This window comes from Podarcis cretensis (genome assembly GCF_951804945.1).
Source record: "Podarcis cretensis genome assembly, chromosome: 1".
Lineage (NCBI taxonomy): Eukaryota > Metazoa > Chordata > Lepidosauria > Squamata > Lacertidae > Podarcis > Podarcis cretensis.
Window position 1 is genome coordinate 31,913,754 of NC_137170.1, and position 19,443 is coordinate 31,933,196.

At 44.6% G+C, this 19,443-nt stretch overlaps 1 protein-coding gene across 3 annotated transcripts in view; it reads right to left on the minus strand.

Moving 5' to 3' along the window:
* Positions 1-19,443, minus strand: part of FLVCR2 (FLVCR choline and putative heme transporter 2) — a 52,050-nt gene that overhangs the window by 22,555 nt on the left and 10,052 nt on the right. For all 3 annotated transcript variants that reach the window (XM_079972333.1, XM_079972332.1, XM_079972331.1), the window contains exons 2-5: positions 8,441-8,582; positions 7,799-7,939; positions 3,044-3,111; positions 2,222-2,325 (exon numbers count right to left, since the gene is read on the minus strand). In XM_079972333.1, coding sequence (XP_079828459.1) covers positions 2,222-2,325; positions 3,044-3,111; positions 7,799-7,939; positions 8,441-8,582 — 455 coding nt within the window. The remainder of the gene's footprint in view (positions 1-2,221; positions 2,326-3,043; positions 3,112-7,798; positions 7,940-8,440; positions 8,583-19,443) is intronic.

The following is a 19,443-nucleotide window of genomic DNA, read 5'->3' on the forward strand; positions in this document are numbered from 1 at the left end:
GATTTTAGAGGAGTCCCTTTGTTGTTCATTGTGAAGGCCTTTGGCTACATACAATAAATTGATTGATTGATACTGAGGGAAGCATAAACCAAGTGTTCACCTCACTGCGCTAAAGTGAGGGCGAGGGAGGTATCTGCAGGGGAGAAGGGTTTATCCTTCCCCTGAAAGTCTATTATTTGCCAAAATAATAATGCTTCCTTCCTCCTCCACACACTTATCTTCTTCACTTGTTCTTTCTGTCATCCCAGCTTAACTACGTATAGAGCCTCTATAGAGAAAGCATGATGTTAAGCAGTGCTAAAAACTAGCCGTTAGGGGCTGCTGTTTAAGTCAGAAAGCCCTTTGAGGGAGATTTCCATGCAGTGGCACAGCTGCCTTCTGGGAAGTATAAATCAGCAAGGCCACACGCCTGGAGCAGGCCTGGATTGAGTCACACCACCAGGGTCACAACACTTGTGAGGATATAGGAAGTATCCTTATACAGGGTCACTGAATTATAGTATGTGCAGCTAGATGGACAGTGACAACTCTGTGCCGCACATTGGGTAATTTTTTTTTTTTTAATTACCTTTAGAAATACTTAAAGCAATTTATGAAACCCAGATATTTAAGGACTGTTTGAACACACCACAGTGGCAGAAAATTAAAAGTTTTTGTCCCTAGGTACCAAACTTTCAATAGCTCTAGCTTTGCAAAACAGAAAACACCCTGACAACCCGCAGCCTTCTGCAAAATTCCTACTTCCTAGCTCTTCACCACTCAACTTTTCAATTCCAGTCCATTACAGTAGTACCTTGGGTTACAGACGCTTCATGTTACAGACTCCACTAACCCAGAAATAGTACCTCGGGTTAAGAACTTTGCTTCAGGATGAGAACAGAAATCATGCTCCGGCGGCACGGCAGCAGCAGGAGGCCCCATTAGCTAAAGTGGTGCTTCAGGTTAAGAACAGTTTCAGGTTAAGAACGGACCTCCGGAATGAATTAAGTACTTAACCCGAGGTACCACTGTATTAACCTCTCCTGCATCCTGAAGAATGCTTTGAGATCTGTCTTTGCTCTTAGTTTTCCTCACAATACTTTGTTTGTGGGCGCACTCACTCACTTTCATTGCCTTATCACAGAAAATCTTCCTGCTGAGGTAAGGCATTTGTTTTATCAGATAAAAGCTTGTATCGCTTCAGTTTTTATTATATTAGTGGTTGGCTTTAATTGCTGTGAGCTGCCTTGAGTGGTGTGAAGGCACCAGAAAAGCAGGAAACACATTTTTATATAACTAAATACATTTGCAGGGGAGACTCAGTGGCCGGGGGGAGGGGGAGTTAAGCATCCCTACCTCCTGCCCAGCAATTGTTCCTTGTGTCAGCACACATCTGCCAAGAGAGCATCTAATCTGGACCTAAGAGGAATATTGTGGTGCATCTCAATTCCCCTTTACTCTAGCTACCCACCTCTCTTTCCCTAGAAACACATTCAAAAAGTTACAGACATATCTTAGGAAGTAAATCAATGCAATATCTTAGGGATGCTACACATTTAAACCAGCCTTTCTACAATATGAGGGACGTGGGTGGTGCTGTGGGTTAAACCACAGAGCCTAGGACTTGCCACTCAGAAGGTCAGTGGTTCGAATCCCCACGACGGGGTGAGCTCCCGTTGCTCGGTCCCTGCTCCTGCCAACCTAGCAGTTCGAAAGCACATCAAAGTGCAAGTAGATAAATAGGTACCACCCCAGTGGGAAGGTAAACGGCGTTTCTGTGTGCTGCTCTGGTTTGCCAGAAGCGGCTTAGTCATGCTAGCCACATGACCCGGAAGCTGTACATCGGCTACCTCGGCCAGTAAAGCGAGATGAGCGCCACAACCCCAGAGTTGGCCACGACTGGACCTAATGGTCAGGGGTCACTTTACCTTTACTTCTACAATATATAAAAATGCTCTTGGACCTCTTGGCAAGCCTTTACTCCAAACTGTGATCCCCGCATCTTCCTCCTACCAACCTTTTAAAAAATAAACAAAATGCTATACTTTCTGTTAGTCCCTCCAATGCACAGTTCATTTAGCTAGGACAAGCACAGCCTCACACTGCAAATAGTAGACGTCACAGGCACATGTGCCAAGGATTTCAGCCAAATAGCTCCAAAGCTCTTCCAAAGCAGGAAGCAGCTCCTGCAGAGTTTCCCCCTATACTTACCCGCTGAATAGGGGTGGTATAAAGGACTTACTTGTATGTTTTGGTTCTGTCCAACCAGAGGCCAGTGATCAAAGCTCCAACCATGCCAGCCACGACAATGGTGAGACCAATTCGACCAGCGTTCAGCTGCTCATCCTGCATCAGCAACACACAAATGCACAGAGCAGTTTGCTTTCAAGCACACAAACAGCTGGAGGGACAACAGGAGACCTCGGGGTGGAACCAAGAGCACTGAAAACCGATGTGGTACGCAGGACCCAGGGGGTAGGCTGGGACCAGAGAGACCCTGCTCAAGGCTCCACTCCAGCAGTGAGGCTCACTAGGTGAGAATCTTCCTTCAGGCAATGGAATGAGAACCTGCTCCAGCCTGAGGACCACATACTCCCATGCACAATTTCCCAAGGGCAGCATGCCAATGATTAAAGAGGCCGGCAGCAAAAGTGGGCATGGACTAGGGAGAATCTGGAGGCATTATCAGCACTAGTAGGCTTTGAAGACACTGTTGGGAGGTGGTATTATATTCCTGATCCACACGCGTACACAAAATCAGGAGTGTTTCTCCCATGCACAAGGCTTAAAATGACATTCTGCTTGGAATACGCATGCATGAAATCTGCCTTGATTTTTCGATCGCCTCTCTTCCTTTTCCCCTTGAGCATCAGAAAATGACTGAGCGCTCACATACATGGAATTAAGAGGCTCAGAAATGATTTTCAGCCTCGTGTTCTCAGGCTCTCGCCTTCGTTCTTCATTCTAAGGTTCCCCTAGAACAGAGGATCACAGGCATCTATTATGCAGCAAGGGACAGTGACCTGAAGGGGAAGCCATGACAGCTGAACAGAATGTCACTTACCTTATAGTGGCTGATCACCATGCGGGTGAGGAGGGTCGAGAGAGCATAGAAGCAGCCTGTGTTTAAACCTGGAAGGTAGATAACAAGACAGCAAATTCATAGCGTGCCCTGGATTATGAGACACACAGCAGCACTGCCAGGTCTCAACCACAAAATCCAGTGAGGTCAAAGCTAAATCGGGGTTTGAACCCTTGTTAAAGTCTGGATGAACACACATAGACCAGCTTTGTTGTCTTCGCAATCTTGATACTAATCTTCAGGTATTTCCTGAACACACACAACACCCTTTCCTCTTCCTGCAATTGTACACTTGAGTTTATTTATTGGGACAGGGGGGAATTTAAGAAATACAGTACTGAAATGCAGGCGCACAGACGGGACAATGACTAGAAGAGGGCATTACTTTGGAACAAGCATCATTCATTCACATCAAAGCTGTTGTCTCATTAGCCAGGTAGGAGCCGGAGGGAGGGCAGAGATAATGAAAAACCCAGAGCACAGGTGAGAGGGATGCAGTACACAGGGATGCAGTCTGCAATTCCTCTTTCACAATTTTCTAGAGGAGACCATCTGAAGAACTGGGCACAGCCTTTGATGTACACTTTTATTGCAGCCCAGCTCTCCCCACAAGCCCAGCCGCTGCCGCTGTCACCATTCATACTTCTAAAATAGCGTGGTGTTTCTTCACAGCTCCATCAATGTCTCTAGCGGAGCCTTTCGCTGCGTTTCAGTTTCCGTGTTTAACGGGAAGGAGACAAATGAGCTGCTTCAACATCCCCAAAGCACAATGCAGCAGTTTGGATTCCTAAAGGGGACTTGTCAGAACAATAACAAAATGCACAAAGTGCACAGATTCATCACTGGCCTCTGCCCACAGTAGAATTAATTGCCGCAGACACAGCAGTGATTTCTAAACCTTTCATTGCTATCGATCCTTTTCTTTAAAGTTAGGACCTGATTTGTACGATCAGGTCCAAGAGATCAGTGACAGTTCACTGCCCTTCTGCTCAGTGTGGACGGTAATATCAATCATCATCATCATCATCACCACCATCATCACCATCATCATCTCAGTAGGATGGACTGCTGGTTTGACCACACTTACAATGAATCCAAATTCTGCCAGCAGTGCTGTGGCAAAAAACAACAACACTGCAGAATATTTAACATGGCCATACAGGACGCAGAATGGAAAGCCTGTTATTTACAAAAGGGAGATAAACTACACAGAAGGAAGTCAAGAACTCCCAGTCGAGAGACATGACAGTGAACTTTGAATACTCCTGTCTTCTTCAGGAGGAAGGTCGACTGCAATCACTCTGGCACACTCTTCAAACAATCAGCAAGCCAACCACCGAGGAAGTGATAAGGCAGGCAAGATGCTGACAGCACACATTCCAGGGGACCATCTGACCCTGAACATAGGCAGCAGCACACCTTGCCCTTTGTGCTACACTGTTTTGACAGAGAAATGGGATGCATTGAAGGATATGCTTAAGGCCAATAACACAGTCTTGGCGGGGTGGAGGGTGGGGGAACTGGTAGAAGTCAGGAACTTGCAAGGACTCTGGAATTCATTTCATGTCATTTATACAAATAAAACCACATCCTTTCTCTTGTCACAAGACCACAGCATCACAAGATTTTAGTGTGACCTTATAGAGAAGCATGCAGAGCCCTACTTGTTACAGCTGTCATTGCTGTAAAAGAAACAACCACACACACACACCCAAACCAATGTGTGACTTCACTGAAAAGCTTCTTGATAAATTTGGAAGCCAAAAGGAATGTCCTATTAATTTGTATGAGAAAATGAATGCCTGGCTAACTGCTCATTAGAGAAAGTTTTGTCATCTCCCTTTCTCCCCTAGTGCTTTTTGTTTGTTTGTTTGAACCTTATTAGAGTTTGAACCATTGGCAGAGTATTGGGAAAGGGTGGAAAAAATTGCTTGTGGAGGCCAGATGAAGCCCCCGAACTGAGAGTTGGCTATTCCTGTTCCAGGCATGCTATTGCTACACCTACCTGCTCCCTGTCACAGTTTAATCCAAAGCAAGATTCACCCCCCACAATTCCCCCCCCCACACACCTAGCAACATTTAAGTCCAATGTAGCCACAGCAGGGCAGCTGTGGAATGATTATCTGGAGGGAGGGAAATAAGTGACACCCTGCCTCTATATAGTCCAAGATATATGAAATATTTGGTTGTTTTGGATGTTTTCAACCTGCTTATCTGTGAAAGGAGGCTGGGAAAGAGGTTAAAAGGAATAGTTTTCAAAACTATAGACTGGAAAAACCCTGGGATACTCTGGGAGGAAGGGCAGGATATAAATTGAATACATAAATCATAACACATAATAACTGAAACAAAATAAAATTTAAAAAATTTTAAAAAATCTTTCCAGTAGCACCTTAGAGACCAATTTAGTTATTGGTATGAGCTTTCATGTGCATGGACACTTCTTCAGAAATCATGCACACGAAAGCTCATACCAATAACCAACTTATAGTTGGTCTCTAAGGTGCTACTGAAAGGAATTTATATATTTTTTAATATTTATTTTTTGTTTTGACTACGGCAGACCAACACGGCTAGCTACCTGTAACTAGTACATAATAACTGGCTACACATTGCTTTGGGCTGCCCTGGACAAGATAAAGCAACCAACAAATTTAATACTAATAATAACTAAATTGCCTAAATGTGAGAAATGCTCTCAGGAAGATCCATTTCCATCCTTTTTTTTTTTTTTTTGGAATTACTTTAATCCGTAACTGATCCCTGCCTCTTTCTTCTGAATTCCGTTCCACTGAATGACAGGGACAAAAAAGAGAGAGAAGACTTTCTGTCTGAAAGTCGTGCGTCTCTATTTCCTCAAAAGAATTCAAATGCAGAACAATAGTAGGACTGTCTCTAGCAACTAATTGTGATGCTCAGAGCAGCAGAGATGCCTGAATGCAAAAAGACTCTGCAGTACAGTATTGGTTCTGGAGGGATTAAGGAGAAGCAGGAACACTCTGCAAACTGTATTCCCACTCAAGACATCTTCTGCACTGTGCACAGGAGGAAGGAAAAAAAGACACCCCCAAAATTGCTCCATCTCTTTCAGCCAGGAAGCCAAACCACCCAATCACTCCTTTGGCTACATAACAGAACTGGAGCCAGAGCTCTCACAGCAATGAGAGGTCTGTCTTTACAACACTGCATACCCTGATCTCTCAAATAAACAAATAAGGTGGTTGTTGTCTAGAGCTAGAGAGAACCCATAGAGAACAGGAGACATATCAATCTTTTCTGTTACTGTGGAGAGAGAACTGAACACAACCATCAAATCACTCTCGCTGTGCTAGAGCCCATAACTGAGACTTCTGTTGAGCAGAAGACATTGGGAGGAATTATGAGGCTTTGATTCTGTCTGGGCAAGCATTTCAGTTTGTCGGACAGAATAATTCCCCCTCTTCTCCTGCCACATGCTGTCCCCGGGGGTACTCCCATCCAACTCCTGAGTCAATTTTGGGGCAGGGTGTGTGTGTGCAGGAGGAGGGTGGGACAGGCCTACTGTGCAAGTGGAAGTCTTTGCTCAGGGCTTCTGCTGACAGGACTCCTCAGCTGAACCCTCCCCACACATTTCCACAGAACTTTACAACTCCTCCCTGTTTATAGATGCTTCCTCAAAGGAGGTTTCTTCATATTCTATTCAAAAACTTTCCCTTCCTTTTTATTTTCTCTGAGTTGCTGGTTTGTTAAAGGTTTTTTGGTGTGTGTGTTTGCAAAATTAGGAAGAAAAATACCGTATTTTTTGCTCTATAAGACACACTTTTCCCCTCCTAAAAAGTAAGGGGAAATGTGTGTGCATCTTATGGAGCGAATGCAGGCTGCGCAGCTATCCCAGAAGCCAGAACAGCAAGAGGGATTGCTGCTTTCACTGCACAGCAATCCCTCTTGCTGTTCTGGCTTCTGAGATTCAGAATATTTTTTTTCTTGTTTCCCTCCTCCAAAAACTAGGTGCGTCTTGTGGTCTGGTGCGTCTTATAGAGCGAAAAATACGGTACTTGTTTTAAAGCTATCCCTCTGTACTGTGTTGGCAAATAGAGTTTCAAGTTTCAACCTTCATATTTAACTGATTGAGTTAAAAATATGAAGTTGCATGTGCTCAGAGTTGTTGTTGTTGTTGATCAAAGTTAGCAAACTGTGTCTTATGGAGTTTAGCATTTAAAGCAGTGGAATACAGTGGGGTGGAAGAGAAATGTTCATTGTGCCTTCAATACTGACACATGAAGAAATCAGAGGAGCGCCTCTAAACATTTTGATGATGGTGCTGACAGCAGCAAGAGTCTTCTGTCAAAACTAAGTACAAGGAAATTTTCTTCTTAATAAAAAGTTTCAACCTTTTACATAGGTGGGGCTAACAGAAAGGAGAACACAAATCACAACTGATCCTGGGATGTGGTTCTTACTGTGCTCTTTCCTCACACAAATATTAGTTGCAGACTGTCTTAAAGGAAATTGGATGCTTTGGTATGTGTCTTTCTAAAAGCAGAATTTTATTTTATCTTTAACTCGATTTGGAATGTTTTCTGTGTTGTTGGTTTTTTTAAAGGACGGCTTATTACAAAAGGAGTTGCAGTTTTATACTTAAGCTTGCTGCCTTGAGTACTGTATGGCACAAAGGCAGCCTAAGAATTAAAGAAAACGAATGAATGACAGAGAAACTGCCATGTTGGCTGCTTCTTATCAGCAGGAAAGGAACCTTACCATAACTGACTATTAGAAGCACAAAGTTGACATTGCGAAACAGACGGACAATAGATTGCAGATAGGAATATTCCTCAGGTGATGCTGTATAGATCAAGGCTTGGGCCCGGCTCGGAGGATATGCAGGCTTTTCCTTGAACACTATGGAAAGAGCACAGAACCAGAAATTAGGAATGGATTGGACGCTTTGCCCAACTCTGCAGAACAAACATAGGGGCATTGGCAAAGAACCTTGCAGAGCAGGGACTGATTTTGACAGAAGGGTGGGGCCTCAGCCTGTCAATCACCTGATGTCACATGATCTCCTTTGGCCCTTATGAGTGATTTAGATGGCGATGAAGCCATGGAAGCTTCAGCAATCAACTGATCACCGCCACTTGCATGGCATGTGTATGGTACTTTGCAAGCCCTGGTGATTAGCTGATGAGAAGCCGATTTCAGGAAGAATAAACCTATCTGGTGCAAACTTTAGTCATCATTCTCACCTAGAGGTTTGTCATATGGATTTACTATTTCCAGACAGTACATATTTTACAGGAAGGAGGTGTCAAAAAGAGAAGTTCATGATTTCCGGAGTTCACAAAGTGTCCAAACCTGATTTATAAATGAGCTTTAAACTGTATCCCACTTAAGTCTACTTACCAAAAGCTACTAAGATGAAGAGTGCTGTTGCCACAGCTGCAGTCATAAAAAACATGATGCTAATATGATAGGCCAGCTTCTCCTCCTCTTCCACATCGGGAACCAGAACTGGAGGCAGGAGGAAACCCACTGCAATGCCAAGCTAAACACAGAAAACATCATCAGATGGTGTTTGTCATCTCTCACACTTGTCTAGTCCAGTAAACTTATCTACGGTCTACGGAGGAGGTTGTTTTAAATCTACTTCATCTCATATTTTACCAAAAGCCATCAGAAGTGATCACTGCAGAACCACCACTTATCCTGACAGGAGCAGCATTATGCATAGAGGACCCTTGTCCTTCCAATTCTACCATTTTATGATTAACAAATCCTATAAAGGCTCAGAACTCTACAGCTATCAATTCTGCTTATGCTAGCTTCACCAGCTAAAGCCAAATTCCACAGTTTAAGCTGGCGAAGTATGCACAAATATCCAATCATTTGGATACACTTGGCTAGACATTCTTAAGACCAGTATTAAGCCCACCCAACATTCATTTGAAGCCAGGCACTAGTAAAATACAGTCCTTAGGACTGAAGCAGTGTGCCTTCGACTACAAATTGTTAGGAATCGCAAGTAGGAAGAATGCTATTGCGCTCATATCCTAATAGACTTTACATAGTCATTTGGTTAGCCACTATGAAAACAGGATGCTGGACTAGACGTGCCTTTGGCTGAATCCAGGAGGGTTCCTCTTATGTTAACTGCCTCTCAAATTGACATCAAGTTAATACCAATTTGTGTGTGAATATACGGTACCTATTCAACTGAGCAAAACCCCAAACAGTGTACAGAGGACCATAACACCCATAACAATGATGAAATTATAGAACATCAACGTGAGTAAGATACATAAGCAAAAACCTTTTGACATCTTAAGCAAAAGCTACATATTCTTACTGAAGGCTTGAAAGAATAAAAATGTATCAAAGTGTTTTCTAAAGGTTGTGAGATTTAAGCCCAGATGAGCTCCCTATTGTCAGGAAGTTTTTTAGGCTGCCTCCTGTGAACTCTCACAATTTTCAACCAGGACTTTCAACTAGGGCTCATTGCACTAGGATGCAATGTTCTTGCACTGAGCCGTGTGTTAAGGTGCCCTAGCACCTTCTGCCTCAGCCCTATATATAATTACATCGCCGCCCTAAATACACAAAAATGTTAAATTGTTTCCTAAATTTTAAAATGCAATGCCTTTTCAAAGAGGAAATCCAAAACTAGGTATCCTTTTTAAAGATATTCATATGAGTCGATAAGGACGGGTACTTCATATCAACCCTGTAGCTAACAAATACAGATGAACCTAATACAGTGGTACCTCGGGTTAAGTACTTAATTCGTTCCAGAGGTCCGTACTTAACCTGAAACTCTTCTTAACCTGAAGCACCACTTTAGCTAATGGGGCCTCCTGCTGCCACCGCGCCGCCGGAGCCTGATTTCTGTTCTTATCCTGAAGCAAAGTTCTTAACCTGAAGCACTATTTCTAGGTTAGCGGAGTGTGTAACCCCTAGGTCCCAGCTCACAGAGGACCAACGCCAGGCTGTCGTTATGTACAAAAGTCTTTATTGAGGTTCAGTTTCCATTTCAAAGCCGCAGCGCGTAGCTCTACGTCTTAAACCCTAGACCGGCGAAGTCCCGTCTGAATCTCCTCCCCTCTGACACCAGTTTAAGATCCTAGCCCTGCTCCACCTTTTCCGCTGCTCTCTTCTCCTCTGGGTCCTCCTGCCCGCTGGGGCATTCCCCTTTCTGGACTCCTCTGACGCTGAGTCGCTTAGCTCCTCCCCCTGCCTCCGGCAGGCTTTAGGACCCGGTTCCCAATCCTCATTCTCTGCTGTCCCACGCTCCTGTACATTTGAACTTGCCTCTCGCGCCAACCCAGTGACCTTCCTCCTGACCGTTACACTACTTCTGTCACTGCTTCCCTCTTCCGGGATACTGGCCGGATCTGACCTCCCCTCCGTTGTCTGACTCTCCGATGGAGGCGTGGTCAGCCCTGACTCCTCTCCTCTCCCTGCTGGGGGAGACGCTACTCCCGATACCTGTGACTCTTCCCCCCCACTATGCTCTGGTGGGGAAGCTGGTCCTGATTTCCAACTGCTGCTCTGGGAGTTCCCGCTGGCCCCTTGCTTCTGGGGTGTCCCCCTTGGGACCCCCCTTGCCCTGGCCACCGGTGCCCCCTTCTGTGAATCTTCCGATTCACTGGAGAGGCTCATGGAATCTCTCGGGCCACTGTCATCTTCTCCTACGCTGCCCTCAGATTCTTCCCCTTCGCTCTCCATCTCCCCTCTTCCCTGTGCTTCTGCTCCTGAACCCCTGACAGTATGTAACCTGAAGCGTATGTAACCTGAAGGGTATGTAACCCGAGGTACCACTGTATTGTACATGCTGTGACATCCCAGCATGTCAGTTCTCCTAGCTGAGACACAGGGAGAATGGGCTTACAGTACATCACTCCCTTTAAGAGCAAACTCAGGTGATGAGTGCCAACAGAAACTGATCTAAAACAGGGGTGCTGAGAAACCAAAGAGAGGTATCGGCCAACTTAGGTGTGAGGGGGAGCCTGTCTAATAAGGACTAAGCATACCCATGTTGGGAAATAGAAACTGGGAATTTGGTGTGGGCATGGTTGGTCTGCTGGGGGAGGTTGTAGCAGGTTGGCTGAACAGTTGCTGGGAATTGCAAGGAGGCAGTGCTGTTGCATTCAGGTGGTGCCTTTGCATTTCCCCTAAACATTTGATTTACTGCTAAGAGAACAGGATTGTGGCCTAGATGGGCCACTGACCTAATTTAGTCTTCTTATAAACATTCCTATTGTGAGATAAAAAGACATTGTAGTATTTTGTGGCAGGTCCCACCTTCTTGTCTAACTGGGCATTCCTTCACAAGAAGTCTACTCTAAATAGACTAAGTGAACTGGAAAAACTTATTCTCTCTTTTACAGACGATGGTGGGCTCTCCGGCCAGACTTTCAGCATTTGTGACTGCTATGCAGGCTGCATGGCTGTGTCTCGCTTATCTTGTATGAAGGTGGAATCAAAGCTTTGCTTTTCTACATGGAAGACTTGACTTGCATATTTAGGTTAACGTGCCCTGCTCTGTCACAACCAACTCTACGGACTGCTGTTTAAACACAGAACCAGAATACATCGCTTCTGTTTTGTTGGTATTACCAGCTATTTCACAATAACTGTGAAACAGGAGCAGAACTTAGGAAAACTGAAATATATAATTGTTATTACAAACATATATGACAAATGTGTTACAAAATAAATTGTGAAAACTAAATAGCTCCTCATGTTATGGTGGAGAAATTCAAATTATGGACTGTGTCATGTTTGACCTTTCAATATATTAACTTGTTTTCAATTGTGAAACTAATAATACCATCTAAACTTACAAATCATTAACTCCCACAATGTTTGCTGGAGATCTTCATTTGCCAGGCATCGCCCTGAAAGTCCCTCTTATCATTCCACACCTGGGCTGCTTTGGAGCTATTATCATAGTGAGTCAAATGTGGGCAGAGATTCCTGTAACTCAGATCATTTATATGAATGACAGAGCCACAACTGAAAGCTATAATGCAGTGATGTCTATCAGGTAGATCGTGGGATGAAAGAAAGTGATCACCGAATGTAATGTTGGCCCCTAAAAAAAGCTCCACAACTTTGGCCCTTCCCTACAATGTCAATGGGTAGATCACTGCCAGTTTTTTATACCAGGAACAGATTGCAGTCCCTTGGGAGTTGGACGTCCCTACTATAATGTAATGCACAACATATCCCACTTCAGTGCATGGGACAATTAAGAAGATATTTTCAAGAATTTTGCCCATAGCACTTTCAGTGTGAGAAGCACTTCAAAGTGCTTATCACGTTCATCCTGGAAAAGGGCCCTACAAATAGGTAAGTGCATCCACTTTGTGGACTGGAAACAAACAAACTCAAAGGTAAATGCCCTGCCCAAGGATAGAGTAGACTTTTTGATGGCTCAGTGGCATCATAAACTATTGTGCCATGTTTTAGACCACAACTAAAAGTTGCTGCTTCTATTCAGGTCACTCTGTTCAACTCCTCTCAAAAGCAATGACAAACCTAGACAGCATCTTAAAAAGTAGAGACATCACCTTGCCAACAAAGGTCCGTATAGTAAAAGCTATGGTTTTTCCCAGTATGGAAGTGAGAGCTGGACCATAAAGAAAGCTGATTGCCGAAGAATTGATGCTTTTGAATTCTGGTGCTGGAGGAGACTCTTGAGAGTCCCATGGACTGCAAGAAGATCAAACCTATCCATTCTGAAGGAAATCAGCCCTGAGTGCTCACTGGAAGGACAGATCCTGAAGCTGAGGCTCCAATTCTTTGGCCACCTCATGAGAAGAGAAGACTCCCTGGAAAAGACCCTGATGCTGGGAAAGATTGAGGGCACAAGGAGAGGGGGACAACAGAGGACAAGATGGTTGGACAGTGTTCTCGAAGCTACCAGCATGAGTTTGACCAAACTGTGGGAGGCAGTGGAAGACAGGAGTGCCTGGCATGCTCTGGTTCATGGGGTCATGAAGAGTCAGACACGACTAAATGACTAAACAACAACAACAACAATTCCCAAGGTCCCCAAAAGAAGACAACCAGCTTAATTTCTGTATAGCTGTGAGGAAAGCATACAGATCTGAGCCTTTACTTGAAAAGGAAATAAGGCCACTGGCCACACTGGCTGGGAGTTGGAGTCCATGGAATATTTGGAGGTCCCCCATCCCTGATCTACAACTATAGCAAATCCTAAAACTGATTCCAGCTACTTCCTCCCACAGTCCAGCATGCAATAGTAGACCAGAGCAAACCTAAAATTTAAATATTCCTCTTGCCATCTTTTCTGTTTTTACATGTTCAGCTGGTGGTTAGGATAAAAGAAATTTGGTCAAATTTCTTCACTATCATGACGGGCAATCCTGCACTTCGCATGTGGTTCGGAGACAGTTGCCAATATAGTTCCTTCCATTGGCAGGAAAACCACAACAGGCTCTAAGAACAACTTTTAATTTGGATACATTGGGTAGCATTCAACATAGCATTACTCAGAGTAAAAGGAAAAGGTAAAGGACCGCTGACAGTTAAGTCCAGTCACGAACAACTCTGGGGTTGCGGCGCTCATCTCGCTTTACTAGCCGAGGGAGCCGACGTTTGTCCGCGGTTTTTCCGGGTCATGTGGCCAGCATGACTAAGCCACTTCTGGTGAAACCAGAGCAGCACACAGAAACGCCGTTTACCTTCCCGCTGGAGCGGTACCTATTGATCTACTTGCACTTTGACCTGCTTTCAAACTGCTAGGTTGGCAGGAGCAGGGGCCGAGCAACGGGAGCTCATCCCGTCGTGGGGATTTGAACCGCCAACCTTCCAATCGGCAAGCCCTAGGCTCAGTGGTTTAGACCACAGCGCCACCCGTGTCCCTGTACTCAGAGTGCATCCATTGAAATTAATTAATAAGGTTAACTTAGGTCCATTAATTTCAACAGGTCTACTCTAAGTAAAACTCAGTTGTCGACTACCTAGTGTTTTGTGAACACTGTTAAACGAAGAGTAAAAAAGCAGAAAGAAGCCCCCTAAAAATATGTTAAAGTCAATCTTGCTTTTTCACTTCTTTTTTTATTACAGACAAAAGCAAAATGAAAAGGTTTGTGCATTACTTCTCAAAGCAGCCAAAGTCTCACACATCCTGGCCATCCTTATGATTGCACCTCCTAGAAGGATTTCCCAGAAAACTTTTTGTCCACAATTAAAATGAGCCTGAAATGTCTGTCAGTGAGAAAAAGAATTAATGAGCTCTGCCAGGCCTTTCAGGATTTTTGGAAGGAAATGAATGCAAAGGCAAGAGACATCACCTCTCTTTTCAAGTGGTGCATATAGCCTTATTTGACACCCCACTGCACTTTGCCCTATTTTCTCCAGTCATGCTTCAGCTCTACTCAAACACAAATACATCTTATACTTTCATTTGTTTTATTTCCCCAGACACCCAGTGTAAGATATCTGTGATCCCCCCCCCCTTTTATTTAATTATAGGCATTGGAGTTGGGATATTGGGAGTGATTTTCAGTGGACCACAGCATAAGGTAAAGGTAAAGGGACCCCTGACCATTAGGTCTAGTCGTGGCCAACTCTGGGCTTGCGGCGCTCATCTCGCTTTATTGGCCGAGGGAGCTGGTGTACAGCTTCCGGGTCTTGTGGCCAGCATGACTAAGCTGCTTCTGGCGAACCAGAGCAGCGCACGGAAATGCCGTTTACCTTCCCACCGGAGTGGCACCTATTTATCTACTTGCACTTTGACGTGCTTTCGAAATGCTAGGTTGGCAGGAGCAGGAACTGAGCAACGGGAGCTCACCCCGTCACGGGGATTTGAACCGCCAACCTTCTGATTGGCAAGTCCTAGGCTCAGTGGTTTAACCCACAGCACCACCCGCGTCCCTTGGACCACAGCATAGAGGGTAACCCCAACCAAAAATACATGTGTGTGTAAGTGGATGCATTTCCCCTAATAAACATGGAAGTGGGCACGTGATCCTTTCCCATGTAAGCACTGCCTTTTGTGGAGGAAGTATATGACCAGTGGTACCAGCAAAACCACTGCTGGACAAACACCCTCCAAGTACCACAATCCCTCCACCCTCCTTTCCAGGCTGGTTTGCACACAACACAAATAGACTGACTCAACCTCACCACACACAAATAATGTATATTGCTTTCTAATATAGCACAAAGGACTCCATTTAGAAAAGCAATTTGAACTTCATTTAAAAAAGAAAAGAAAAACAGCTTTGGCAGAGTTTGTAATAAGCCTTTATGGACTGAACATCTGAAATAACTACATGAAGAAATGCATAAACACAGAGCTATTCAGGGGGAAAGCAGAATACCACAGGGAGCATGGTCACCAGCTAAAAAATAATGCAGAGTAAGAAAGAAAGGCAGATATAACTCCTACAGAAAAAAGCACAGCCGGAAATGTGAACACATCTTGTGACCAAGCAAACAAGGGCATGGCACTTTCAAAAAGGACTTCTGACCTGGTCACAATTCATCTCTGAAGTTCAAGTCACTGAGCAGCATCTTCCTTTATTTCCAGCACTCAAGCAAGTGTGTCATCACTTCTGTCATCAAAATCGCACCAACCGCATGCTAAAAAGGAAATATTAGCCAACTTGGGGAAACACCAAAGTTTGCACAAATACAAAAAAGGGGGGGGGAGAGATTAAAGAGATAGGACCCCAAAGCATCCCAGTGATGGCTGAGCATGTTCACTGGGCATGAAGTGCACTGTTGGGGTGGGTGGAAAAGCAAGAGGGAGAAGGAAGGGAATGGAGAGACCTGGAAGAGAAGAAGGTGGTTGACTGGGACCAGGAACAATAATGCATGTTGCAGGGAGGGATTGTTGCAGGTCCAACCTGTGGCCTTTATAAGTCAAACTGGCTTAATGTTTATCCTACAGTCTCTTTTTCCTTAACAGTGCAATCTTATCCATGTTTAAATGGAAAATCCCCACTGAGTTCAATGAAGCTTGCTCACAGGGAAGTGGATCTAAAAGTACAGCCTCAGGGTCTGATTTCTAATGGCTACTGTCTAGGAGGAGAGATTCAGGAACCAAACAGGTTTCCAAGTGTGGGGAAACCATATATGAGTAAGCACCACTCAGATCAAAGGGACACTCCAGAACAAGGTAGGAGCAGAGCAATGTAGCTGGAATATCAAACAAACACATTTTGCAATACCAGTCACCTAAATTTCAAAAGGAGTGTTGTTCTCCACAATTTGCCAAGACACAGAAACTTGCTAAAGTGAACTTGAGAATCACACCCCCAACCAAAGGATAGCAGAAACATTTTTTAAATGAGTTGCCCAGGGTCAGCTGAAGGCAGCATGGGAAGGAGCTGTGAAGCTGCTCCTCCTGCCTCCCAGGAATAGCGTAATGGCCAAGGGGAGACCAAGAGGGTCCCATCCATCAGCCAGAGAAGGAGCAGCTGCAGGAAACCTGCAGAAAGGATGCTCCACTCCAAATGCCAGCTGCACTTAGGACCACAGAAGCAAGATGGGAAGATGCTCTACATCCACTAAGGAACAAGAGCCCCCAAAAGACTATTCAGTAAGGAAACATCAATAAGCAAATAAATAAACAGAAAATGGCCTAAACTCAACTACAGAGAAATGCCTGGTTATTCTTCACCTCTTTGTTCTGGCCTTAAAGAACTTATTTCCTTCCTCTACTTCTTCCACCGTCTCCCCTTCCCTGCTGTGTCTTTGTAAACAATGCCCCTCCCTCCCTCTCTTTTTAATGTGAACTTCTTTGGGAAACAATAATTTTCTGAAAAGCAGCACTAAGATAGAGTAAAATAAATAATCACACCGGTTTTGCTGGCTACTACAAGACCCACAAGGGCAGAAGACACATGGCTACACCCTATTTCCTCCTCACTAGGGAAATATTTCAGCCATTCATACAGAATGTTAAAGGCTGCAACTATCTGGTGAAGCCTTCCCGGAACGGTGCTTATTCCACAATTCCCACTGTCAGCCATATGTATGGACAGCAGCCTTGAGCAGAGGAGAGGAAGTCCCTGGTACGTGCGGGTTGTGGGGATTGGATGTGCCATTGCCATGAATGCAACCAATCCCAAAAATAAGTGCACTGCAGTCAGGCCCAAGCTAAGCGTCAACAGATGCGCTACAGAAAGTGGTATGCAGGCTATTTGTGTCTCAGTGTTGCTTAATTTCCTCTCAGGCTGGCATCTAGTTTTACAAACCCAGTCATTTCTTCAGGAGCCACATCTCTGCTGGAATACAGTGGTGCCTCAGGCTACATACGCTTCAGGTTACATATGCTTCAGGTTACAGACTCCGCTAACCCAGAAATAGTGCTTCAGGTTAATAACTTTGCTTCAGGATAAGAACAGAAATCGGGCTCCGGCAGCACAGCAGCAGCAGGAGGCCCCATTAGCTAAATTGGTGCTTCAGATTAAGAACAGTTTCAGGTTAAGAACGGACCTCCGGAACAAATTAAGTACTTAACCTGAGCTACCACTGTACAACACACATTCCACTTTCTCCCCTGGACTTTAGAAGCAATTACAGTGGTACCTCGGGTTAAGTACTTAATTCGTTCCGGAGGTCCATACTTAACCTGAAATGGTTCTTAACCTGAAGCACCACTTTAGCTAATGGGGCCTTCTGCTGCCGCCACGCCTCCGGAGCACGATTTCTGTTCTCATCCTGAAGCAAAGTTCTTAACCTGAAGCACTATTTCTGGGTTAGCGGAGTCTGTAACCTGAAGCATATGTAACCTGAAGCATATGTAACCCGAGGTACCACTGTAGATCGTAAATGGCAAATCTGAAGTGTCTCCTGTAATTAGAATATTCCACTTCATCCAGCCATATGGTTGCATTGGGGTTTGTCTCACAAACCACTATGGCCTCCCCTGCCCCCCCCCCCGCATTAAAACCTTGCCACCTCTTGGTTAAGGGTTTGTGGGAGATCCAGACCAACACCCAGCTTTTGTTTCTGCCTCCCCATCTTATCTTCCTAACAATCTTCTTCACCCATCTCATCTTCATCTCATTAAACAGGCAATAAAGCATAAAAATGAATTCCTCCACCTTCCATTTATGCTGTAGCGGGCATCTTCGGCAAATGAATATTATAATGAGCCCTAGTTGGCCTTGCTGTCCTTTAAAATCTCCTTTTTGCTCTCACCTAAGAGTCCAGATTCTAACACCCACCACGGCAAGAGTAAGAAGGGAAAGCAAAGAGGATCAAAGCTCCCCTGGATGCTTTGGAGTAGGTCAAATCCACACCAAGAGAAGCTCAGCTTCAATGTTACCATATTGTTCTGTGTATAAGATGCCCCATGTATAAGATTACCCACAATTTTGAACATGATTTTTAAATTAAAAAAACCTAGTCTTATACACAGAAAAGTACTGTATATTGCACATCAAGAAATGTACCACTGATGCTAAGAGGATGCCAATACTAAGATCTGTTGTATTTTTGTGCATTTCAGGGGTCCCACAAGCCTATAGATACTTTCCTCTCATACATGGGTACTGATGTGACCACCCTGCACCCTGGAAATAGAATATTTGACTATAAAACTGAATTACCTTGCAGGGTTGTTGTATTATTCGCAACTCGATGGTGCTCATGAAGCACTTTGAACACTGCAAAGATTAGGCATTACTGTTCCTTGGCCACCTTTATTTATTTATATTATATATTTCTCTGTGGAAATGTTTTCTGGTATTTCTTGGGGATATTCCATTGCCAAACCCTCACCCAGCTCATTTCAGTCCCCCTCCTTTGCTACAATCAAATGCACATCCTAGTTCAGTACTCAAATAAAACTTGCCTTTCATATACAGACTTCTGGCCCTCCTGGACTCACATTCAGGGCAAAGTTAAAGCAGCAAGGTTGGGTTAATCTAGCTGGCTAGCAGGAATTTGTAGTCACAATATGTGAGGGACATATTTAAGGGTACTACAAATGTATGTGTGAATGTTTGGAAAAGCATATTGCAATTATCCAATGCACTTTTCTTTGGCTCAGCATACTACCCTCAAAGCCGGTGAGGTGAAGCAATTTGCCTCGGCAGCAGATCCAACCCGTGCTTTGCCATTGTGCCACTGCCAGCTCACTGCCCATGCTGCTGCCACAACATCCTTGCCCTCACTGCTATCGTTGCACCTTCACCACTGCCGCTGCATCGTAGAGGCAGTGAGGGTGCAGCTGCAGACAAGGGTGCAGTTGTGGTGGAGAGGCCAGCAACAGTGTGGGCACAACACTGGGGGTAGGGAGGGGGCATGGATCAGGGTGCGGGTGTGTCAGGTGGTGGGGCATTTTGCCTACAGTGGCAAAATGTCCAGGGCCACCCTGCCAGTCTGTGTATCAGGACATATTTTATTGTAATATTATATTATAA